The sequence below is a fragment of the Perna viridis genome, chromosome 4, assembly GCF_037379345.1.
Source record: "Perna viridis isolate PV_CMFRI_1.1 ecotype Kerala chromosome 4, ASM3737934v1, whole genome shotgun sequence".
In the NCBI taxonomy this organism is placed as follows: domain Eukaryota; kingdom Metazoa; phylum Mollusca; class Bivalvia; order Mytilida; family Mytilidae; genus Perna; species Perna viridis.
Window position 1 is genome coordinate 31,110,046 of NC_142448.1, and position 26,554 is coordinate 31,136,599.

Genomic DNA, 26,554 nt, shown 5'->3' on the forward strand with positions numbered 1-26,554 from the left:
ATACTATTCTGTTAGTTAATTGCAATGAAAACCTTTTTTGTGCTTTTACCCCTGTTCATTTTGAATGTGTTACTTGTTTAGCTGTCATGATTGTAGTGTGTAGTATAACTGTTAAATTGATATTTACTTAATACATATGAATTATAAGGAACTGAGTCAGACATACTGAAATCAAAAGGGTTATCTCGATTTCAGTGCTCTAAGAACTTCACATTTCCCTTGATCTCATTTTTATGATAAACACTATTTTCTTCGCATTTTTTCGTTTAGATTTTGTTTCGTTTTGTGTGGTTCATTTTTCATTTCTTCTGTGTTTTGTGGTTATCTATTGTCGGACACATTTTAGACGTCTGCCAATGATGTCAAAGTCACCTATGCTTTTTATAAGGGGAATAACTTTTAAAAATAAGCAGTGTTCCGGATTTTTGGCATTGGCCGTCAATACCAGTTATATGTCATACTCTGGAATTCTCCAAATCAGCTGATCAACGTTTAACCAATAGAAAGATGCACTTGATTACTAATATGCAATATATTAATTACCCGGTATGCATATTTTCAAGATCTTCTGTTTACGGATGCATTTTGTTATTCATAAGTATTACACATATTAAAATGCAGGTTATTATGCGTAAGGTGTGGTACGGGTTATGCTAGTCGACTAAAGTTAAAGATAAGTTTTAAGATCGTGCAGATAGATGATTGGTGACCTTTTTGATATAGCATAATCTTTCAATAAAGGACTGTAGCTGGAATGAGTATCATTGTTTAACCAATGAAGAATAAAGCTATGCAGTAAAAAAAATAATTTACAAAAAATGTATGTACAATTTGTATCATAACGTTGTACAGTTTTTGTGGAAAGTATACAATATCAAAAACAGTTAAGTATAGCAGTATCATTAGAAATCCAATTTTACTAAATTTACAGATTTCTAAACTTTGAATACAGTTTCCGATTCATGATAGCGTTTAAAAGTATTAGTAGGTATTTGTGTGGGTCGTATTTGCCACCTTTGTTCTTGTAGATGAGTTTTATCGTTCCTTGGACCTATTGTTTAGGAATATATCAGGTGTAAAATACTAAATATACATATGTCAGGACGTGGGCGGATGGTTATCAGTTTACATGTCTTCAGCTGTGTTTACTTTTACTTATGCTTGTTTTATGTTTTTTTTTTTTAATTTTTACATCGGACTCCGACATGCTTTGAATTGAGTTATCTTGTGTTATTATAGTGCATTTTGATATCTGCATTTGCCGGAACATTAGAAATTGGGCAAAATAACCAGGGGCGAACGGGCTTCGTGGCAAAACGTATCAGGGCGAATGGAAAACAAACAATTAAAAATCGGCAATAACAAAAATTTTGTCTATTGAAAAATAACATAAATTTTCTAATTTTTTGCAATAAACCAAATATGCACATGGAAAATTTATCTTATTTTTCAATAGACAAAATTTTTATCAAAGCCAATTCTTATAAATTAATTTTAAAACATATTTATCTTTAAACTTGAAAAAAGTAGCTCTGAATTTAACTGAATAGGGGCGTGTCCATATTTTTGTATCCATCGAGATATAACAAAATTATTTTTACCAATCAGATAACAGCACTTATCACAAATGAATTTGTATGATATAAATTATAGCAAGCATGATTCCGACCGAAACAATCCGTATTTACCGCGTTTACGCATAGTTACATGTATTTATACGCACAAAGATTAATGGGAATAGTTAATATGAATTATACACGCGAACTACAATTCCATGTGGCTACGGCTGTAAATCATTTATAAAAAACATACACTCAATACAAATGTAACCTATAAAATTTAATCGGTCAATATTTTGTGCTTTCAATGCAACATCATAATACAATAATTTAAATTAATTAAATAAATACATAACAGTAATAAAAATCGTTCGGTATTTGTTGCTTGATCTACAGTGCTGTATATTTAGAATGCAGTTCAAACTTGTCTAAGTGTGGTGATTGACATGTCATCCTATTACGAACTTGGACTCGGATTAGTCTTACACTAACATTATGAAGATAACTGTCCAGACCGCTTAAATGGCGCTGTTTCAGACAAAATTCTTAGGTTATGCGAGTCGTCGGTTATTTGGCCAATAACCAAAATCACTCTGCACAAAAATGATTCTTGTAAAGGTAATACGCGTAACAAACAAATACACAAAATCTGCACTAGTTAAAAGTGCAACATGAGCGTGACGCGAGATTTAGAAATCGTTGTGAAGCACAGTTACAAAAACATCGAAACAACACCGATATAGTTTTCGGCAACATATACCAATTTAATTCTTAAGTGTTATAGTACCGTTTTAAATCGAACTGCGCATGACTTGAATCACGAATTATATTGCATGATGTCTTCATGGCTTATCGAATCAATCTCGAATTTTAAATCACACCATTTTTCACAGTTAAGAAAACCGTTTAACTGTTTGTCAAATATTTTGATGTAGTCTTGTGACAGGACAACAAATTTACATTCTTGGTAAATCATAATTGTTCCCCAATTGTGACCGCAAACAAGACCATAAGCCTTTCCTTGCTTCAGGAATCCATCAAATTTCTTCTGTTTCTTTTGTGGCAAATCGACTTCTTTGACTTTATTAAGCATAAGCTTATCGCAAACAAGATACATTTTGTTGTTGACATGCCTCATAACACTGCCATCAGCTATTATTTCGGAACACTTCTTGCAATAGATGACGAATAACCCTCTTTGTTTATCACTCATTTTTGATTTTGCCATACTTCTTTCCATATCCTCCATTTGATAAACATTCTTTTCAGCTAAAGCTAGATCTCTACTCAAATCGGAGCTGCTGAGTTCATCAACAGCTCTGAGCATAAAGTACTGTCGCTCTATATTTTTTGACTCTGTCTCAAATTCTTGCCGTGTTCCCACTATAACTTCTCTGCCTTCCTGTTTTCGTATTCTTCCTAAAATTGAGAGTTCGCGATATCACATACAATAAATAAAATTGCTTTGTCAAAGAAGACAGTTTATACAATATATAATCAATAATTATAAGTTACAGAATAGAAACTATGGGTAGTCGTATCTTCATTGTACAGTCGAGTAAAATTAAGGGTACCTTTGGAAAGCGATTTAAAATCGTTATTACGAAAATTAAAAAAAACATTTTCAAATTCTTTTATATTAGTACCTCAAAACGCCCGGTTTGATTTTGTAAAAATTTTACAATAATTTTTTACCATTGTCTTTGAGCATCTGAATCGGAATTAGATGACAGAAGTTCTTTCATCATCATAAAACATGTCAATCAATTCATTTACAAGAATACACGATTACATTGCATCAAAAATATCCTACCAGAGAAGACCTTTGAAAGAGAGAAACAATTTAATTATTCCTGACCTCTCATTTGTAGACTACTGATTTCATCAGCACTAAATCTGTATCTAATCATTACATTACATTGTGGTACATCAAGTCCTTCACTACCAACTGATGTGGCAACAATACACAAATGTTCTCCTCTACGGAATTTCTCCAGGACCTCCACCTGTTCATCTGCGGGACGTCCTACCAATAACATATGCACACTCCTTGAGACGTTTAGGTTCCCCATTTTAGCGTTCGTGCATCGTTTATCGTGCGTTTACACATCGTTTTGCGTTCGTTTAAACGCACGATGAACGCTCGATACAAGCGTTCATTTAAACGCACGAAGGGAGCGTTCGTTTAAATGCACAATACGAGCGTTCGTCTATTTTTGTACTTGGATTATTTCCTCAATTCTACTGTTATTTTTTTTTTATGTACTATTATTAATTTATATATTTTCATTAATTCAATTTTCTATTTTCCCTTTCGTCATTATTTGTTAATATTATAATTTTTCATTTTTCGTCTATCGAGCGTTTAAACGTACGCTGTGAGCGTTCGTCTATCGTGCGTTTAAACGCACGATAGGAGCGTTTGTTTAAACACACGATAGAAGCGTTCGTTTATCGTGCGTTTAGTGAGCGTTTAGCATGCATTCAGGTATCGTGCATGCGGGAAACCTAAACGTCTCAAGGAGTGTAAACTGTTACTTTGATATACCTAAATTTGCTTTAAAACGTTTAAAAATTATGTTTTTTGCAGGAATTTTAAGCAGTAAACATTCCTCACAGGTGTGGGTGTGTGTACAACATGAACATGTATGTTGTAGTACAAAGTATGTAGATATACATGTACTGAAATGTTCATTCAAGGTTTAGTAACGAATACACAAATTATGTACTAAAATCATAACTTGAACTTGATTTTTCAAGTTTTTATATTCAATTGTCATGCTTTTAAGTAACAATAGGAAACTACCTCCTTCATCCTTTGATTTGTGAGATCCTGTGAGGTAAGTTGACCGTAAGTAGTCAGGTAGTCTGTCTGCAAGTGCCATTGCAGTTGCTCTTGTCTTGACGAAAATCATAAATCTAGATTCACCCCTGTGCTTTTGGTGTTCACTTTCAAGTTTTCCAAGAACTGCCTGAATGTCCGGATTGGTTTCAATATTCCTTCCTATTTCTCGAATTTCAGCAAACACCTCTGTGGAGAACAAAAACAATGTATGATTACGATACTGATATTCCGCTCGGCAAATGTAATAAAAAATCGCATATATTGTAAAAGCTATAATTATATAACGTTGAACTAGTCCAATGTAGATTTAGCATTAAAGGTAAACACGAGGAATGTATCCTTTAATTTGTGCCATTTATCTATATGTTAAGGGCCATTTTTTTCCTAATATTCAAAATTTGGATTTCCACCATTACGACAGTAATTTTAAACGTTATTAAACTGTCATTTGATTTTATGAAGATTGTTTTTATTGTTAAAGACTAAAAAAGGCAGAAGAAAGAACGTGCATGGAAGAGGAAAGCGGCAATAAAAATGGTATTGAAAAAGACTATGCTTATACGATTATTTGTTCCGAGTTATTTAAAATAGATAAAGACATAATTGAAAGGATGGATTCTCTACACATGTCCAGGACCTTAAAAATGTTAGTGTTTGCTGTACCAGACATAATTATTGAAATTATATTCGTAGACTTTGGCGTTAGTGTTAATATTTATATAAGTGTATCTGAAAATAAGTGCGCAGAAACTGTGCGCTTTCACATGACACATATAGGTATCCATGTGATAACTTTTAACACTTGAGCTATATAGATTATTAACTGATAAATGTACCTAGTTGAGAGGGACATGTATCTAAGGACATGATTTATTTAAATAAATGTTGATTTGACAGACAGTTTCGATATGGATGTCGATAATCGAATTTCGACTTTAAAATGTAGAAACTGGGAAAGGACAACTGGTACTTCGTAGTTTAATTATACAGTTTGTCGAAGAGTTCTGTGTCCATTCATCTAGGTGTTCCAAGTAAACATATGTAAATACATGTAGTTAACATTGACATATTTGATTTGCTTTTAAATTCGACATTCTGATTATGTTCGACATCGAATTTGAACAATATATTACGCAAAGTGGCGCACTGCTACATTACATTTACATTACTGCCCGTTATGCCAGCTGGCATTTAAGGCAGCAACAAAGAATCTCAATTGGTGACGGTCTTTGGCCATCCTTTCAATAGTTCCCCAGGTTTGGTCTCGACCCTTCATCTCAGCTTCTATGGTTCTCCTCCACGTTGTTTAAGGTCTCCCTCTCTTTCTTTTGCCGCCGTCTGGTGTCCAGTGTAAGGCTACTTTGGTATGAGGTATTGTCTTTTCTGATGACATGGCCTATCCACTTCCATCTTCTTCTCAGCAGTATTGTTGCCATGTCAAGTTGGTTCCATTTTCTCAATACTTTTTCATGACTGATGGTATTGGACCAGAATATTTGCAATATACGTCTTAAACACTTGGTATGAAATGTTGACAGTTTTGTTTGATTTTGCTCTGTCATTTTCCAGCACTCAGAGCCGTACAAGAGTGTTGAAAGTATGCAACTCTGGTATAGTTTAAGCTTTGTTGTTTTGCTATACTGGCAGGACTTCCATACATTATTGAGTGCGATAAAGATCCTATTTTTGATGTATTTGCTGGCGCCTACGTCAGCGCACACTGTGCTACCAAGGTAGGTGAAGGTGCTTGTTGTCGGAAGATTTTTGCCATTAATTTCAATTGGTGCGGTGTTCGACATGTTTAAGGTCATAACTTCTGCTTTAGTTTCACTGATGTTGAGACCTATATGTTTAGCGAAATTTGAGAGGCGATTGGTCTTATCCTGTAAGTGTTGATGTGTATGTGGTAACAAGGCTATGTCGTCAGCAAAGTCAACATCTTCTAGAACTGTGTTTATTTCCCATCTCCTTGCACCTTCGGTAGTTTTCCTCATCACCCAGTCGATTACTAAGTTAAAAAGGATGAAAGACATAACACACCCTTGTCTTACTCCTGTCTCTACTTGGAACTTGATGTTACTGTTCTGTATGCTACTGTTCTGTATGTTACTGTTCTGTATGTTACTGTTCTGTATGCTACTGTTCTGTATGCTGCATGTAAAGTTATGGAAAAAGCTCTTGATTATATCTGTTATTTTGCTTTGAATACCATAAGATCTTAATATATTCCATAGACTCTCTCTGTGTATGCTGTCAACAGCTTTCTGAAAGTCAACAAAATTGATGTATATCTCTCGTTGCCGCTCAGTGCAATGCTCGACGATATTACGTATAACAAATATCTGATAAGTGCAACCTCTACCTTTCTGAATCCCGTTTGCTCTTTTCTCAGGCATTCATCTATAGCTGTTGAAATTCTGTTTATTATAATCTCGGCTAATTAAGATCTCACTAGGTATAGAGTTATCACAGGAACCAAGGTTATAACAGTAATCGAAAGAATGTAATCCAGGGACAAAGACCAGACATGGAAAACAAACATACACAACAAAGAGCATAAAGTAACTAAACTCATTCATACAAAGTAACAAAAGCATATGAGCAACTCGGACTTCACTAAAAACCGGGAGCATGGACCAGGTGCACCTGTAGGTAAGCGTTCTCTGCTTTTCTTGAAACACTCGCAGAGTTGCTCATAAAAAGTCATAGAAGTATGATCCCTCGCCAGATATTGCAGTTGTTGAGTGCCCCTTTCTTTGGTATCTTGATAATGCTACCTTTAGACCAGTCATCGGGTAATTTGTTGTTGTTTCAAGCATGTTCGAATAAAGGTAGAAGTATAGATGCGACAATAGTTGGATCTGCCTTGAACATGTAAGCAGTCAGATTGTCTAGACCTTGCGCTTTTCCGTTTTTCAGAGATTCTATGGCTGTAACTATTTCATCAACTGTTGGTAGATTTGTGTTCACTTCCGGGTAATTCAGGTCAATTATTTGATTAGTTGACGGTCTGTTAAGTATTTTCTGAAAGTATTCTGCCCATCGTGCTTCTTGTTCACGCTCTGAAGTAAGAAGTTTACCATTTTTTTTCACTGGGATGTTGGTATTGCCTCTGTATTTTCCACTGATGAGCTATGTTAACTTGTGAAGTTGACCTTGTTCTTCCTTTTCAGCAGCTTCTTCTGCTTGTCTAGCAATATCCTTTATGTATGCACTGCTACCATGCAACATAAATTTGGGTGTGTGTTTTCATGTCGTTCGTAATCAGAAAGGTCATTTTACAAATAATTCGAAAAGTTCAATGTTTAACTTAACTATTTACATACTTTTGAATTCGATCCCCGTTCTTTTCTTTTATTTCATATTTTTGCAAATTGATTATTCGAGGCGTAAATATTCAAACGATTGACTTAAATTGATTCAGTACACGAGTATTTTGATAGAAGCACTTGCACTTTAGAAATATCATCTTGGGGACACTATACATATGAACTGAGAAAGTATCACTATCATATATGCAACTTCATCCAGGAGCTTAAAAATAGCATTTTACTTCGGTATACTGTTAATGATTTTTTGTGAAGTGATTGAGTACCAAACCAGTCACAGAAAACATTCGCTAGTTACGATGAGTAAATCCATTCGTTTTAAAGATAGGGATGGCAAAACAATCAACAGAATCATGGAATGCTTTGTTCCATAACAAAATTAAAATTTGCGAAATGAGCAACAATCAAGCATTGTTTTTTACCTTTCAATTTATTAACAATATCCCTCTCCTCATCTGTGTTTGCCATTTGGCTATTGAACGACTCATCCGCGTATCCCTGTCTTATCACATCCCTGACCTGGTCAATTTCAAGGAGTGAGTTAACTTCTAAACATTCTGTGTACAACTAAAATAGATCACATATACTTTGATTAAGTGTTGACAAATGAAATATTATGATCCTTTCTTGTTGATCACTTACTAAATGCATCGAGACATCAGAACCGTTTGAAATGATTAAAACGTGAACAATGAAATCATAAACAATCAACATACACATTCATATTGTACACGCCATACTTGTCAAAGTAATACAAAAAAAAAGTAGACAGTGTAATTTCCAGGTGAAAAAGTTAATGCTTATATTTTATAAAATCATTAAATGTTCGTTTTGTGTATTACGCCCGGATGATGCACCTTATGCTTGTACACTTAGTTTTAAATGCATGCACGCACATTTTACAAAGAGAAGGTCTATTGTATTCATTTCAAATGGTCATCAGATCGTTACATGTTAGTCGCAAAAAGTATACGTTTCAAAAAGTATATAAAATGTTGAAATGGATTAGATAAAACCATGACGATGCAAAGAGTATCCAATTTGAAAAAAAAAAAACTTATTCGAAGTTCGAAAGTTACATGCAAGTTAAACATATGGACGGGCGGACATTTGAAGAAATTAGAAATTCAGTATTTTACCTCTAAATGTCGCATGCATGCCAGAAGTAATCTTGGGACTGCAGGGTCAAGATGTAATACATATTCAACTTTGTCTTTGGTTTCAGCAATCCACTGAATGTATCGAACCTCAGTCCGCTGACGAGGCGGGTTTCCTAGGGCATTGTAGAGTTCTGAGTTTGTACCAAGATGATCAATAAGAAAATTTGAAACTACAAAATTTGAATTGGTATAGGTTAATTTCCTAGATACATGTATAGAGCAAAACAGTATCTTCATTTTCCAGGAAAAAAACAACAAAATATGATATGTTATAAGTTTAGTTTAATTGAATCGACGGCATTTCAATGCATTCATTTACCATCTCCAATTCGCAGTGAATTTTACTGAAGAAGAGATACCAATTTCTTGCGTTGTTACAAATCAGCCAAAATAAGGTAAAAGATAAAATTACAGAATTAGCTTATAGTTATGAATAACTTATTATTGTTATAAACCACGAGTACGTACATTTAAATTGTATTATATGCACCAATCAGAACATATGCAATGGAACAAACTTACATTTGTTAAAAAAACTTTTTCCTAGCCTTACAAATTAGGATTTTACTGCTCTTTGATATTTAAAGTTGTTCAAAATCAAAATTGTTAATAGTTCTAGAAAGCCTGTTAGCAATCCCTAATTTAATAACATGCACCTTTTGACCTCTAAATTGATTAGGATCTAAATTTATAAACAGTGCACAATGGGAATATGTCATAGAGGACGAAGTTCTCATAAACGTATTTAATGCAAAACAAAATCAAAGCTAGGAAGCACTGATAGCCTGATTTCAGTTTAGCAGGAAGTCGCGTCTTTCGGAGCTTCTCATAGTTCAGTACTTTCGTATCTTTTTCACTAAAAGACGTTTAGGGTCTTACAGGTCTTCAATAATTATGTAAATTCATATTCTTTTTATTTTTCGTTTCATGCCATTGAAGTAGGCCTTTCCGGGTTAAGCAAGAAAGGCCAAAGTGCGAACAGTAAATAATATCCGCGCGGTTGGGGTTGTGGTTGGGAGGGGCACTCTAATACTCTAATACTTCTTCAACAAGGAGTGTCGCTGGGATTCTGTAACCCCACCTTATCCATATATTTTGCATTTGGAAAAAAAATGTATTCATATAGTTTATCAGATAAAAAGAGACCTACTCCAATATATATATGGAATGTCACCTGAATAATCGTACACTAGGACACACAATAACAATATTCATCATTCATTTATTCTACAAATACGAACAGAATTACAACAGGTAATAGGATAAGGATAATTCTGAATATCCATATATTTCATAATGTAAACTTTATTTACTTACCAAATTCATATAACTTTGTTCGTTTTTCCCCACCTATTCACCTATTCACAAGCTGGAAAATTGGCACATATTCTAGCGGCACGTCATATCACCTTATAAATAGGAAGTGTTCCCCGAGGAAATACCGATCTCACCAATACGCGACAAGAAAAATAAAACGAATAAAGCCAAGGAAAAATGGGCGACAATTCACATTTAAAAGTTTCCTCCCCTTCCAGAATCCTAGCGATACATAACCGAACAAAAGATATGTATGATATTATAACTCGATTTTCCGTCTAATAAATAAAACGCCCAGTGTGTAGAGGCATTAAATTAATTTTGATTAAAATTTCAATGAAATCGAAATGAGTTAAGCCTTAGTTTGAGCATAATTTCTACTGTAATTGTCATTCCACGTAACAAAACAGACGATCCCTATCGGTACGTCCATTCGTTCGTCAAGTTAGTGGAAATATCTATTAAGCCATGTCGAAGCCTGTGCATACAGGAAACTTTTAGTCCCCATAAGGTAATGTTAATTCATTCAATAATGAACATGATTTATATATACGATGTGCATACATAGTTATAACATAGTCTAAATTACCCTTTCGACAGTTGAGTTTGTGTTCAACATATTCCATAGCTTTGAAAAGTATTTGCTTCACAGGGTCTTCCCGTCGAGCAGTTGACAAAATATTTTCTAGAAAAGTAACATGAAATGCAAGAGAAAGATAGTTTTTGTTATTACATGTATCTATTTTAGTGGACATTTACCTGTAAAAATAGAACAAAAACGTCAAAATAATTTCAATTTGTCCGTGGCTTGCCATATTACTACTGTTAGATAGAAATCGCCGAACTGTTTTCTTTCATACAATGTAGACCAAAGGACGGATATTAGTAAAAAAAATGTGTTATGTAAAACTACATGTACTCTGGGAAAATATTTCTATATAATCTTAAATATCTTTCCGTATTGAAATTTTGTGGACAATGTATTTTTACCGCCATGAGCGAATCAGTGAAATACGACGCTTTATTGCATGCTTACTTTTGGTTGCCAGTTTATTGGAAATGTACATATTTTTGCTGTCTTTTTTTCATGATCAGTATATAATGACGAAAATAAATATATAAGGTGTTTAGCATATAGCAACTTTCAACATTAGGCAAATTTAAACTCTTTCGGATGTGTTTGAAAACCAAAAACAAAGCGCGAAAATAAGTACCTGCAAAAGTAAGTAAATTACATTATCCTGACCTTTGTCTGGTATTGAGCTGTACTCCAGTAGCTCTTGTTTGTGTTTTTTCACCACAGACAATTGACCTACATCTAAATTAGTCATTACAATTCTTAAGTGATCTTTAGCAGAAGCTACGTCCTTAGCTTTGTTAGATCCAGGTGAGGCAGTCAGACCTAAAATCTGTACATTATAACCGTATATGTACATTGTAAATAAGGGAAAACAGAAACTCACATTTAAACGTACATATAGATTTGGCTACTTGAGCACTTGATATACCACATCCACAGAAAAAGGAAATTACAAATTTTGTGTTTGGTGTTCTCATATAAGCATTTAGCATACATGTACTACACAGACTACAGAGGCAGCAATACTTATGACTGAAAACATCAGGATGAAATATCTGATGAAAAATCATGATTACTCATCGTTTTAGAAGAAACTAGGTATTATTCAAACAAGGACTGATATCTAAAAAAGAATTTGGTAACAGACCTTGTAAGACGCATTTCCTCATATCCTTGATTCAGGCGTCTGTTACGCAGATATTATGGCGTTCATGGAGATCAGAGTTGGTAGTACTTGCACTAGCGCAGCGAATCAATTTTGAAATGTAAACACCATATGCAGGAGATGAAGGAATATTGCTGCACAGGTAAGGGAAATTTATATTAAATTTATATTAAAATTAAAGTCTTCGTCTCTTTTATCATAAATCTTAGTGCTGAGATGACCACTGTTGTCATATTAGAGATGTATGTAAAAAAAAAGATGCAGAACATGCTGTTTCCTAAGTCTCCTTTATTTTGAGTTCTGGTGGATATATTGACGGTAACCATTTACCAAAAGAAGAGTGTTGATGGACAATACATCATCAATCGGCTAGTAGAGGAGCACAGTTTGTGCCCATTGGAATGCCAACTTGTTGAAAAATAGCTCCTCCAAATGTGACAAATATGTTATCAGTGAGTAAATCAAGCATATCGCGAACCTGCTTTTCTGTGTAGCACACATTGTGATGTTTTAGAAAAAAATATGTGGATTTGTAACCGAGAACAACATAATTTTTTGAAACAGCAAAAGATTAACGTATGAGTCCTTGCAAACGATATCTCAACTTATCATGTGATAAGGTAGTGTAAAGAGTTGAGGTCAAAAGTTTGGAGAGAACTTATTTCCGAAAAACTACGGGATTTTTGGTTTTGAAATAAATCTTTAGAATTTCTAAGTATCCACATATGATTAATGCCACTACAAGAGTAGGTGGTATTGCAATAAGCTTGCTTTGATCAATCCTTCGCTGCCGACAATATCTTTGTAAGATGAATTGACATCTCCTTTGTGGAGCAAGATGAAGATCCTGCAATATACCTTTCTTTGTATGGGTTCTTAAGAAGTTTGGAAATCCAATACAAGTAAGGTAAGTCCTCACATTTTGTTTTGATGTTACCTGAAATGTTACTATCAATGCCAAATTCATTAATAAGGCTACTGAGGTTATGGGCTTTACAAACAAATACAATGCTGTTCGAAGCTTTGTCCGCAGGAACGATAACATATTTCTCGTGTGGTGAGGAAAAGCATTCAAGTGCCTCACGATCGTTGAATACGGACTTGGGTCTTTTAAGAACATATCTAATGTTTTAGTCAGAAGTTAACCTTTTCTATCGACACTCCCACGTGTCTTTTTAAGCAGGTGTAAAATGTGTCGTTTGGATAAGTAAACAAATATATATGACTTCATAACCGGTACCATTGAAGATTGGTTTGATTATGAATTACCAGGTTATTAATTATAAAACAATTTACTATAGAGAGAAACCGAATCGAGAACATGATAATCCCATTGGCAATGAACCTATTCAAAATGCCAGTTGGCTGTATGACGCATATAAAATGTCGGTTTCGGCCACAAATATCGGCTAAGCATTGAAAGACATGATCACGGTAACAAATTAACATTGAAATGTCAGTAACAAAGAATTAAATTTGTTCCAGAGGACCGTGATTTTTTAATATTTTGTAAGAACTACCTTGGTGACCTGACGTCATGACATGAAGCCGTTGATTTATTTATTTGTAAATGTTGTTTAATTTTCGTTTCTTAATTATAAATGTTACTTCATATTATACATGCAATTATATACTAATATTATTGTTGAAAGAGTTGAAATAATAGTACCGCTATTGTTAATAAATAATTTTAGGAGGTTATTGGAAGAGCCAAATATTTCGTTTTCCTAAGGAGCGCCTCACTGACAAAATAACTCTTTTGTCCATGATTCCTGGTGTAATGTATGCTTATTTTAACATAGGTAGGCATGGTGACTCTCAGTAAAAAATAATGACAAATATAGTGCTTACCCATATTAAAATAAGCATGAAGCCCGGCATCAAGGACTTATTTCTTCAGTAACACGTGTATCAGGAATAACAATGAAACAATGAGTTAGAAATGCACACTTTACACAATGTTCTATTACTGTAAAAGTATACACTACCTGTGGTAATTTGCTCATTTTTTCTTCGTACTTTGCTCTCCTGTAGTGAACCATGATTTCATTGTAAGGGTCATGGTCGTGGCAATGGTGACACTCATCAAATACCAAAAGGCTGAAATCTCCAATAGACACCTTAACTTCAGCTGTGTCCATCAAATGATTGCATAGCGACATCGGAGTTAAGAAAATTATGCTTGACCGTTCGATTGCATTTGCAAATTCACTGCTATCATCCTCATCTGCTTTCCACAGCTTTATCCTTCCCTAAAATATATATAGTTTATTCGTTATAACATTTTCTTTATACACAAATTGAGTTAATATGATATATGTAATCATGTAAATGTAGATTCCTACACAACGAATTCCCGAGAACTTTATTTTTTCGGAGTAAACCTCTGCGTCTCCTTAGACCAAAATAGCACTATACAAACAGACTAATACCCATGCATATAACTATTTACCCCATCTGGATGTTTCTGTGTGTTCTAAATGATTAGATAAAACCTAATACTTCTAGATATCCATAACATTAAGAATATCTGAATTAATCTACTTTCAAAAGATTGTGTATTTAAAGAAGTAGTTAATTAATGGATTTTATGCTAACGCATGATCTTGTTTTTCTTTTTCAAAACATTGGGACATGTTTTGTTATTGACAAAATACATTTGAAAACATACTTACTACATTGTTGTTGTCGGTAAACCTCACTGTACAGAATAATCGTGTCAATTTGCATATTTCGTTTAAAGAAGTTTTGGGTTGCCATATACGGAATATTTTAAAACCATTTATTTTCTTACCCAGTAAAGAGTAATCAAGGGAACCAAGATTCCGACGGAAATCAAAAGAACGCAATCCAGGGACAAATATCAGACGGGAAAAACAGACACACACAACAAAGAACACAAGACAACCATTAACAAACTTATACGGACAAAGAAACAAAAGTATATGTGCAATTTGGACTCCACGTAAACTGGGAACATTGACCAGGTGCACAAATAGGGTATAAATGTCCTCTGCTTTTCTAGAAACACCTGCTGAGTAGCTCATAAAATGTTGTCTGGGATAAACGAAAGGAAAACGGAAAACTTTGACACATTGAACAAATCATTTCTCATTGTGCCAATGGGTACACCGTTAAATGATGACAACCATAAAACTTAGAAAAAAATATATTTATCAATAGACTTATTCGGCCTATGCAATCCATATTCTACATTTTACAAAAATTTCTCTTCATTCTAGAAATCAAACCATATTATACCCTTTTTTACTTTATTCTCTTTTGACTTTTTGAAATGGTACTAGAAAATTGCGCCGAAATAATGAAAGGTCACAAAAACGGAAGTAACCTTCCATGGATCTTTCTGGTTTAAAACAAAAGGGGGTGAGAAAAAAATTCCAAGTAAGGTTTACGCATGTTGATGCTATTATAAAAATATAGTAATTAAAAGAACCTGCATCTGTAGGTCTACAAATGTATCACATGCTCTTTTGTACTGTTGTCCAAGTAGCACATTGGTTTTGTTTATAAAGACAACTTTGCCTGCTGAAAAAATGAACAATTATTATTAAAAACGAAGATAAATTTGTAGGTCTCGAGGTGCTCCTAACCCAGTACAATACGATTTCCTAAGTGTAATTTGAATTCTAAACGCACAGTTAGATTGCGAACACAAGCTGTTCACTTGTCATATGCAACTTGAAGCTTTCAACGAGCTAAATTCGAATCTGCAATGAGTATTGCGTATTCAGAACGATTTTTAACAAACGAAGAACGAACACAAAAGCGAACATGGAACGAGCCCTAACGTTCAATATACGTAACGCTAACGATCTAAACGCATTGATACCAATGATACGGACAATTTACGAAAAGAACCAACAAATAGCGAATACACATTGAATCCGTTTAATTAACAATTGTATAAAAAATGCATGAAAAACGTAAGTTATTTTGAAAAAAAAAACGAATCAATATAAAAGGCATGAAACACCATGATGTTATTTTCTTATGAAAAAGAAAATAAAGTAAAGAAAATTGCAGGAATACAATGATTGTCTCCCTAAATCTCTTAAAGTGATTAAATAAAAAACAAACGGGATATTCTCTCACTGGTTTGCTGTCGTTCAATTTTTCAGCTTGGTACATGTCGATTGTTTGTCTAGGCCTCATTATAGATATTTTTATATAGACATATTGTATCGTTGCATTATAAATATTTCTCTAATATCTTAGCCTTGTCGCTAGAACTCGGTTGCAGAAGTTTTCATTGGTATTTTTGTCTCAATTTCTTACAAGAAGTTTATTGTTACAACTCTTCCATGTAAGACAGTTGAATAATTTGTCTACATATAAAACGTAACATCAGGTAAAAATTAACATAAATCTAAAGTTAAAAGTATTGTCGAATATAAATATGAAAGTCAAATTACATACCTTATGTTTTATTACCAGTATTTTAACTGTTATGACTGTCATGGTTTAATATTTCTGTGAAAAAAAATATATCATTGAATACCTTTCGGCTTTTTCAGAAGATGACACTCAATAATATGAAAAGCAACATATGTCTTCCCAGCGTTGGTACCGGCACAAATAATGGTGTTCTTCCCATTAAGGGCATACTCAGCAAGTTCTTTTTGATAATCTCGCAAGTCAATCAATGAAGGTGGCCTTTCTGTAACATAATATAATCACGAATTTGAGCGTAAGTCATTTCTTTTGAGCAACATACCAAAGTGTACTACTCAGAATGTTCTTTTTTAAGTGGTTAAGCCAGGAATGCGTATTAGTTATTTGTAGATACCAAAAAAAAAAAAAAAAAAATTACTCGATACGCTTATGACGCTTGATTGTTACAACAAAGGAAGAAATGGTTGATTACTGGGAACTCAAAGTCTATGCGATTGTTATAAAGTTCAATTGCAAGTTTTCCACTTTAGTTAATTTCTAGATGAAGGTCTAGATAAGAAACCCAACTTTGAAATGTTCTTAGTGTCAATCTCACTTCGGTTGATTAGATGACAATAGTCACCACATGTAGGATTATGTAATGATAAACCATCATTTATTTTGAGAAATGTGCCATTGAAAGATTATGTCCACTGGGGATCCTTTTATTGTTGTAAGTTTTGGATAACTTCGGCTTTGAAGAAGTGAAGGAAAAGAACAAATAGAGATGCTCAAGTAGAGCTCATCCGAATGCTAAATATTAAAAAAAAAATAATCCACCAACCTGAACAAATAAGTTGTTTAAAAAATAATCAACATACATGAAGTTTCAATTTAATCAGTTTCTTTGTTGTTGGACTCAGAATTACTTTCACCTAGGAACTGACCTATACCAGCCATTTCGTTTTTAAAAGAAAAGCAGCATCGAATTTTAATGTTCAGTCTTTCGTTTAGTTGCTTAGTTGCTGATATGAAATAGTCGTACGAAGAGAGGTAAAATCGAAAGGTTTTGTGCTGCTTTACTCAGCTAAGATTATCTGCAAGTTCATTTACATATAAACTTTTCAAAATCCACATGTGATTAGTTTTTTTTCATGTTTCGCATCTAGTATCTTGTAGACCATTTAAAACCTTCTAAGATGTAGATAAACAGCTGAAATAGGGTTTTGAAAGTGCAGATGACTGACCCAACAATGAAAGGCTCCGTATGTAAACGCTATGAAGTTAAGGTTTGGAAAGCCAGATCTAATTTAAATTTCCGTTCTTCGTGGAAACGCCAAAAGAAGATATAAATGATTTTTTGAAAATCTATGATTTCGTCTCTCGATTGTGTTGTGGTTCCATTTGTTAGATTACCTTGTTTTGTTTAAATACTTCATTTTGTTATTGAACTGATTTTTAAGTGACTATTCCAAACAAAGACGATCTTATTTGGCGCTTTATCTGCAGGAACAACAACTTATTTGTCATTGATTGTGGATTGTGTATATGCAAACTCAGAAAATTTAACTAGAGGCTGCCTGAATCGCTTCCTGGCTTGATAAGCAACATTCAATTTTTGTAAAAAAATCTTTGATCTTACTACTTATGAACAAAATATTTTTTTTTCACTTTTTGTTTCATTTCTGACATGTTTAATGCATATTTTAATAATTTATTAAAATGTAATTTTGGTCAGTCACTTTTCTAAATATAAACATTCATCCACATGTATCACCCGATTACCTCGAAATAAAATTACATTTACTTTCATTCTACACGGAGGGAAGCTGTTTGTCAGCACATGCAAATTACTACGATTTAATCTCTATTTAGATCATCAGCGGATCTTTTGTAAATCGTCAAAATGCAGTTTTTGAATAATTTCTGAATATGTTTGACTTAGCCTTTAACATTTTTTGAAAACACTAGATCCATGTTTTAAAAGTAGACAGTTCCTGACAACATTAACCAAAGCAGGATAAAATGCATCAGTGCTGGTAACAGTAACAGTAAAATAGAACTGATGACTCACCAATAACATTCAATCGGACTTCACATATTTCACCACCAATCAATACTTTGTAAATTCCAGCATCTTCCCTTGTAACACGAAGAAAAGTTTGTTTATAGCTCTGGTCTTTAGATTCATCTATGATGTGATCAGAGTATATAGCATACTCTCCTTTGTACCATTTACTAGGCTTTTTTCCTCCTGCAACAACACATTCTAGGCTAACCTTCTCTCCTTCGAAACATGTGACGTCTTCTAAAGGCTTTATGTAAACATCTACAATGGACTAAGTATTTTAAAAGATAGAATAAGTATCCAGTTTCGTTGAATGTCGAAACTATTCGATTTCGTTATAAATTACAGAACTACTAAGTAATGCACCATTCCAAACTGTTCTTATAAATTTGTGTGCGACTTAAGGCGTTTTTAAAATTCTTCAAAACATATAACGATTCCGAGATTTTGAAGTTGATCATGAGACTGATATAACTTTTTTTTAAATGTAAAATTGTGATTCTATTGGTGGATACAGGAATAATGTCCAATAAATGGAAACATTGCACAATGTTCGAAAGCTTATTACGGTAGACTTTCTTCATGATTATTAAGCTATGAATATATTAGAAAAAAAACCAACTGGTGTCTTAAATTAATGAAAAGCTTATTTACATACTTTTGTCCGTACTTGTTGGAGAACCAAGACTGTCCATCTTTTCTATAAAATAGAAACAAAATATAATGCATTAGTCTGCATTAAAGCAAAAACATAAAATTTATACTTTTGATCGAATTTTAAAAAAATCTAAGAAGAATATAACTGAATTATTTTATATCATTATACTTAGGCTGATATCCAACCATTTATCAACTCAAAAATGATGTAGGTACTGCCTACCCTCCCCTCCCATTTACGGGACAATTCGTCTCAGCGAAAACACAGAACCGTTTACTTGGTATACATAGTAATAAACTTTCATATGTCATTGAAACAAAGCTTTTGCCTTTTTGTTTTGTTTTTTAAATTCTACCCATTATGAAGTATTATATCAGAAACGAAACTAGACCTTCAAGAACAGCCACTCTATCCTCCAAAGCCTTTTCCCTTTGAAACTGAACCTCAAGTTTTCTTGCATATTCCGCTTCTGTTTCCTCGTCCATACAACACGTTTGTAATTCCTTTATATCAGTCACAAAGCCATGTTTGTGAAGATTGTACATTTTTTCGAGGCGAACTGCTATTTCTACAAGTTGTTTGAAATTTTCTGTCATTTCCTGATCGCTCACATTTGCACTACCTCTATGGAAAAGTTCGTTTCTCATGATTCGGAATCTCTCAAGTTCTCCTCCTGGACTCGTATCTCCTGGATCCACTCCACGTGGATGGCCGTATCCATTCTTCGGTGGATCAAAATGTGGTACTGAGGTGTTCGGTGCAAAATTCAAATTTCTGAAAAGCTTGTAGAGTAGCGAAATATCGAAGGTTTTGTAGTCGTCTGTTTTAGCTTTACGAACTTTTTCCCACTCTTCAGGTGTCAATCCATTTTTATTTTTCAGAAATTTATTTCTGGAACAGTCAGATTGCAGATTTGTATTTGGCTCATACAGTACTAGAATTGTTTGCCAGAGTTTTGGAGCTATATCCTGATGTACATGACCTAACCTGGCAAAATTCGTTCTACTTGAAGTCATTCCAAATGAAACTGTCGCTGGATACTTCGAGGCTGAGAAAATAAAAGTAAATTCTTCGTTTGTTGATACATAAAGTATTACATCTTTCTGAAGTCATTATTTAAACCGATACGATAAAAATGAAGAAATTATGATGACATTTACGGAAACTATAATAAAAATTCAGTTTATATGATAAAGGAAACTCACTATTTCTACTTTTCCGACAAACTTCGCATCAACGTTGATGTTTTTAAACTACCATGAGACTCATATTCTTGGGTTTTGTCTTACATTAAGCTGATATCCTGTATACGTATCCCAAGAATGAATGTAACGTTCGACACCTTCTAAGGCCATGAAAACACTACAAGTGTACCAATGTCATCGTTTACTAGATGTTTTTGTTTTTTGCTTTATAGAATTTGACTATACAATTAGAAAAAAACAAGAGGCTCCCAGGAACCTGAATCGCTCACCTAGTTAAAGTTTGTCTTTCAAGGGCAATAACAAGGGCAAGGTCTGACAACTTTGATCCCGGGAAGACTTTTGTAGGCCTTATAATAAGGATATTTCAGCAATTGAAAGATATTGGCCAAACCTTACAGTTTTGGAGATATATGCGTAAAACTACTGTACGAGACATTGTATGTTCAATTTTTAGTAAAGGCAGCAATGTTTTTAACCAATAAAAAATGCAAACGTTCATTTTGTCAAGGATACCCTGAAAACAAAATACCAACTTTCATTGAATTCTATACAGTAGTTTTTGAGAAGAAGATTTTTGAAAGTAATAACATCAAAAACAGCACAAACACGTCTAAAAAGGGCAATAACTCCAACATGGGTCAACGGATTTTCACCACAATTTGACCACAGATAGATTTCATTACAGTTCTTGGATAGTATGAACTTCCCACTTACACCATATACCACCCCCTTTCCCCATTTCTTATTGTCCTGATCCCAATTCCCATTGATAATTCCCCAATCCTTATATAAAAAAATGCCCATCCACCCATTGAATCCCCACTGCATATTTCTTATCAAATATCTACATTATTAAATAGATCTTTTATTTATAAATACTTAAACATTTAAACTGATATTCTAAATATAATTTAATATATTTTTTCATGTCAATAAATACTTTTATAACAAATTTCCCCATCCTCCCCTTCAGAATCCCCATCCCCCATTCCTCATCCACTTATATACCATACAAGTACTGTATGGATAAAACTGAAAAAAAGTAATTAATTTGCTTTTCAAGGGCAATGACTCGTCCTAACTTCGACTGAAATTAAGACTTTGTAATGTTGTGTTCTTCAGGCCATCGTGCACCGTTTCTTTCCGTTCATCAAGTTTCGTTTTTTTTATTTCCCGTTCATCTGTGCAAAGGGGTGACGTCGTGCAGCGTTTTTGTTCATATTTATTTGTCGTTTATCGTGATTTGTATACAGTATATATTGTACATGTACAAAATTATAAATCCGGAAAATAGTTTGATGCTTCTCAGCATAGAGGGAAAAGTTGACAACATTTATTATGTACCATACTATATTTCAATTAAATGACGGAATCGTGCATAATATAGAGTTGGCATTGTCTAAATTAGCGAGCGCCGTGACCTCTATCATACATGAACCTTATGTGCGAGACTAGTAAAAATAATAAAGGACATTACAATGGGAAAAGGGGAGTGTCGGATGAAAATTTTTGCTTCGCAAGTGTAATAATTTTATTTATATTTAAGTAGCAAGCGAAATCAATATTTTTATTTGAAAATCTGCCTTGTTAAATAATGAGGGAGTTTCTCTAGGATGTACATATATGTATCTCCGCAGTTCCGCTGTTGCGCATGCTGTTGTCAGAACCTATAACCCACCTTTGAAAAACAAAACTCTGATTATATCAAAGGACACAATCAGAGTATTTCCCTAACTTTTTAAAAACATAAAATTCACTTCTTTTCATAAGTGAAAAAAGATGAGAAAGACTCGAAATCTATCAGAAAAGATGAATTTAGTTTTTCCTGAAACGCAATCTTAACCTATATATTTTTATTTCTTTGATTTAACGAAGCGATGAATTTTCTCCGTAAAGACAGTCACTTTTTGTTAGTTCCGGGACATGACTTGTTTTTCGTTAGTATATTTTTAACTGAGTCAATATATAATTTTGAAATGATACTGTATCTCAGTTTACCAGGATATAATACATAACATTGTTGTTGCTTTCAATCGAAATTGATTAAGAAAACGAAACACGACTTCCGAAAAACAGCGAGAAGAAAGTAAAAGTAGAAGTATATATTACTTAATGTGTATTATTAACTTCAAATAATACATCAATAACAAACATTCAGAAGAAGATACAACAATTGCTTTATATATAGGAAGACATACCTATAATTTTGATTGAGTTCCGATTAACATAAATTTCACCATTGACTCGAGATTATTGATAGCCACTGATATCTTCATTGATGGTTGTTATGTATAACCAAGGTATGACGTAATATCATGATCCTGAAGTAGTGCGAATCATTACACAACCAAATACACCTCCTGATGAGCGAACACCAACCCCAATAGGGCGATGTCAATGACAATGGTAGAGAAGACTTCTTCCACATAAAAAAACCCTTTGTTGGTCATAGATAGATAGACCTGTTTTGGTCAAATATTAACATACATATGCATGTCATTCGAGTTCATATAGATATAAATAGTATAGTGTTATATACCTTTACATATCACAATACAAACATAAATTGAACGCGTTAACTTATTATATCTAATAAATGCATATTACAAGTTATTTGAGAATATATAAAATGTAAAGAAAGGTCATATCTAATAGTTATGCTAAATTACAACAAAGCCGAAAAAGTTGATATTAATTGCCACTTGGATAGCCCATGAAAGCCCTAAAGCTTATTTCTGATGGGGTCAACTGGTGCAAAATACTTTAGCTAAAATAGTAAAAGAACATCCATGATTTGGCAGATGGTGTCTTAAAGGAATGCCAACATACAAAATACAGTAGGTGTTTTGATTGTAATTAAGTACTTGATTACAGGTAAATATCGGAAATTGACAGTCAGATCTGAATTATTTAAACTGAAAAATGTGCATTACTAATACAATATGCTCACATTGAAAATAATATTTTAGGAAAATATTAAATTGCACCATGGTTTAAAAATAAATAAGTGTACATAAAAAAGTAAAAGTATGGATGTGTTTGATGCTCTTATCATTTAGGTAATTAATTTTAATGAGAAAATCACACGATTAAAACAATATAATAGTGAGAAATATTCACATACAGTTGTATCAATACCCTTTACTATCTAGCTCCTCTTCAGTTTAGTATCAATATGGCTAATGCACAGTTAGATGTCAGCTATGTTACAAATATACATGGTAACTAGACTTAAGTCCGTAATTGCTACAATTTCTGAGTAAAGTGCAGACGAAATGATAGAGTATACTGGATATGCACTACCTGCAACTGCACAGCTTCTATCGACACTATGAACAACATTCCTCCTAAAGTACTACATCAGTACCAACAACATACGAGGACGAGGTTTCCAAACTACGCAGCCCAGAATGGAACGACGACACAGATAGAATGATTCAACAACATTCAACAAAAATTCGAATCATGTCGAGGACATCTGTACAACGCGCGTAAAAAACTAATAACCGCACAGCCAAAGACTAGACCCGACAGTAGTAAGGATGATCGTTTCAGGTCGTATTTCTTGGGTGGATTAGCCCCGCATGACGTTACATCCAGTGACCGTGGACCGGAAGTGACCGGCAGGGGGAGGGGGCCGGAAGTAGACCTTGGGTGACCGGCAGTGGACTTAAATAGGGGACCAATAAAGGGACACGGGGACCTTTGATGTAGGAAGGGGAGTCTTAAATGTAAGGAGGGAGGAAACGACCTCCATAGGTATCCTCATTAAGTGTCCTAATTAGTGTCAATATATAGTACTATAAACCGGAAAGTATAATAAGGGGGTGTATTATGACAAGAGTTATCTTTATTTGTTTATATATATTTTTTAATTATCACTTTTTTCATTAACGTCAATTGTTTTTTTTTAATTATTTTTGTAAATTATTTGTAATTTCATTGTCTTTGTGTAATAATTGAATGGGCACTTTGAATAGATTTTAAATTTTTATTTGGATTTCTTTGTGTTCAATGGATTGTGTAATTTGAATAGATGTTTCACGGATTAGATAGATGTTTTAAACTTTCCATTTTTCTGGTGATTTCAATAGCCCGTGTATTGATTTTTAACCGCTTTTTATTGCGCTTTATGAATACATTACAGGTGTAAGGACGTGTTGTGCAATGTTAACAACAAGGAAATCAATTTTTATCATTTTTTTGTTTAATGTTTTTTTTTTTTGTGTATTCAGTTTGAGTAATTAATGTTTCTATTTTGACTAACCACTAAAGATTATCCTGACAATTGTAAGGTTTACAATTGATGTTTACATTTGGAACGTTAATAGCTTTTGAATGGTGTATTGCCTTTCATTTTTGTTATAATTATATTTTTAAAGTCGACCACTTCATCACCTATTACAGACCCACTCAACCTTTTCGTCGATTTTATTCGTGTTAAGGGGCTCTAGTGGGTAAATTCCTGTTTTCATACTTTCAATGTTTACATGTCGCGTGTTCTTGATTTTTCCCGTTATGGGGTTGTTTTGGGTAAACCATTGACGAATTTTAAATTTCTATCCATATTTTCATTCGTACTTTGTTCTTACGCTATTTTTTGTTAAAGTTTGAGACTTGTGTGCTCGTTTAATTCTTTTCTTTTGTTATCATAAGGATATTGAACTTTTTACTGCTATATTATTTTCGATATTTGCATGTCGCGTACACCCAAACATGCTTTGAACGTGTTATGAGGCACTATCGGGTAAACCGGTTTCTTTTTCTTACTTTCAATGATTACAAGTCGCGTGTACTAGATTTGATCCGTTATGGTGGTAAACCATACAACTACGGAGTATATTTTTTTCTCTCATTATTTTCATTCTTGGTTTGTTTCCTTGGCCCCCTTTTTTTGGTTTAAGTGTTGTATAATGTTTTTTTTTTAACAAGAAACCTTTTATCGCTATAGTTAATGTCACGGGAAGGTCCATTTAGCTTTTCGTATTTTTGACACGGGAAGGTCCATTTAGCTTTCCGTATTTTTGGTTTTATTTAATTAAAACTATTGATTTATCCAAGTCATTTCATTCATTAATCATTCATTACATCATCATGTCATATTAACTGACGGACCAAATTCAAAAGTCAAACGCACCTTAATTTGAATGCACTCTTGCATGAAAAATATCACCTGTTTACTAACTGCCTGTCACACCTGTAGTCATTACATTGTATGGGCATACGTGGAACAGAGTGGACTGTTTTGCAACAGTTCCCTGTATTTTGAGGTTAGTCAATTATAAATATAATAAATGTTCGGAATTATTTAATAGTTCAATATGAGAAATGTTAAGCTCGCTATTGCAATTTTATATTACAAAGTTGATTAATTGTATTTTCAGAATAAAAAATATACAGGACGACATTTTTCTTAATGCCACAAAATACCCGGCGACATATGTTTTCAAGATACTTATACTTTGACCCGTATTATGGGCTCTGATAGTAAATATGTTTGTTATGCTGTTGCTAACAGGTGTTTTTGGCTTTGAGATACCCTGTCTTGTAAGGAGGTCTTTCTTAAGTCTAGTTTTATTACACAACAAGATTTACGTAATTTCACTACCCGAACTTCTTCTGATTCCGCTTTACTGTGAGTCTTCTTGCCGTCCGATTATCATTGGCGTCAAGGCTGTTTTTTCACTCTATTTAACGTTTCGTTCCTCGGTAACATGACTTCTGGTGGTGTTCGTTGTATTTCCCATATAGCTCTTCCTTTTTTATGAACTATCCTCTTAGGTTCTGGCCCAGTAGATCGATACGATTCATCTTGTTGAACTTTAGTGCCTTTCTTGATTTCTTAAGATCGTTGTTTCTTATGCAGGGATGCACGATATTCTGCTTTGGTTTTTAGTATTTGATATGCTGATGTTGTACGTATTACGTACTCCTCTCTATACAGTTCCATTTATAGGCGTCACATCTGTTTTCTGGTTGGCTTTTTTGTCTCCTCCAGCAGGTTTACCACGAGGTCTTTTTGGGACCTCACCTTCTTTCGTCAGTTCATTCTTTGGTTTGCATTGAGCCCTTGCTGTCGTCCATTGCACGTATAGGGCATTGCAACTGGTGCCCTCTTCTAAATGAATCAATCTCTTGACAGGGAACTATCATGGAAATCCTTATTGCTCCGGGTGCGTCCATCTCCTTCGCGGGTCATTCACGAAGTGACCACACATCTTTTTTCATTTCTATTTATATTTTTCTTCATCTAAGAACACATCCTGAATTTCCCAT

The 26,554-nt window shown here is 33.8% G+C and overlaps 1 protein-coding gene across 2 annotated transcripts; it reads right to left on the minus strand.

Annotated features, from left to right (window-relative positions):
- Window positions 1-1,818: 1,818 nt before the first annotated feature.
- On the minus strand, window positions 1,819-22,809 carry LOC148619734 (ATP-dependent RNA helicase DHX58-like). Of its 2 annotated transcripts, XM_088579961.1 has the most exons (15): window positions 22,477-22,809; window positions 21,902-21,956; window positions 19,465-20,121; window positions 19,074-19,115; window positions 18,422-18,676; window positions 16,475-16,633; window positions 15,410-15,501; window positions 13,944-14,207; window positions 11,457-11,619; window positions 10,800-10,895; window positions 8,873-9,063; window positions 8,156-8,300; window positions 4,366-4,590; window positions 3,418-3,585; window positions 1,819-2,978 (listed from the first exon to the last, which is right to left on the minus strand). In XM_088579961.1, exons 3-15 carry the CDS (start codon window positions 20,087-20,089, stop codon window positions 2,377-2,379), a joined length of 3,027 nt encoding a protein of 1,008 aa, XP_088436087.1. In that variant the 5' UTR covers window positions 20,090-20,121; window positions 21,902-21,956; window positions 22,477-22,809; the 3' UTR covers window positions 1,819-2,376. The 2 variants fall into 2 exon arrangements, with proteins under 2 accessions (XP_088436087.1, XP_088436085.1); XM_088579959.1 differs by lacking the exon at window positions 21,902-21,956 and having other exon boundaries at window positions 22,477-22,808.
- Window positions 22,810-26,554: the final 3,745 nt, after the last annotated feature.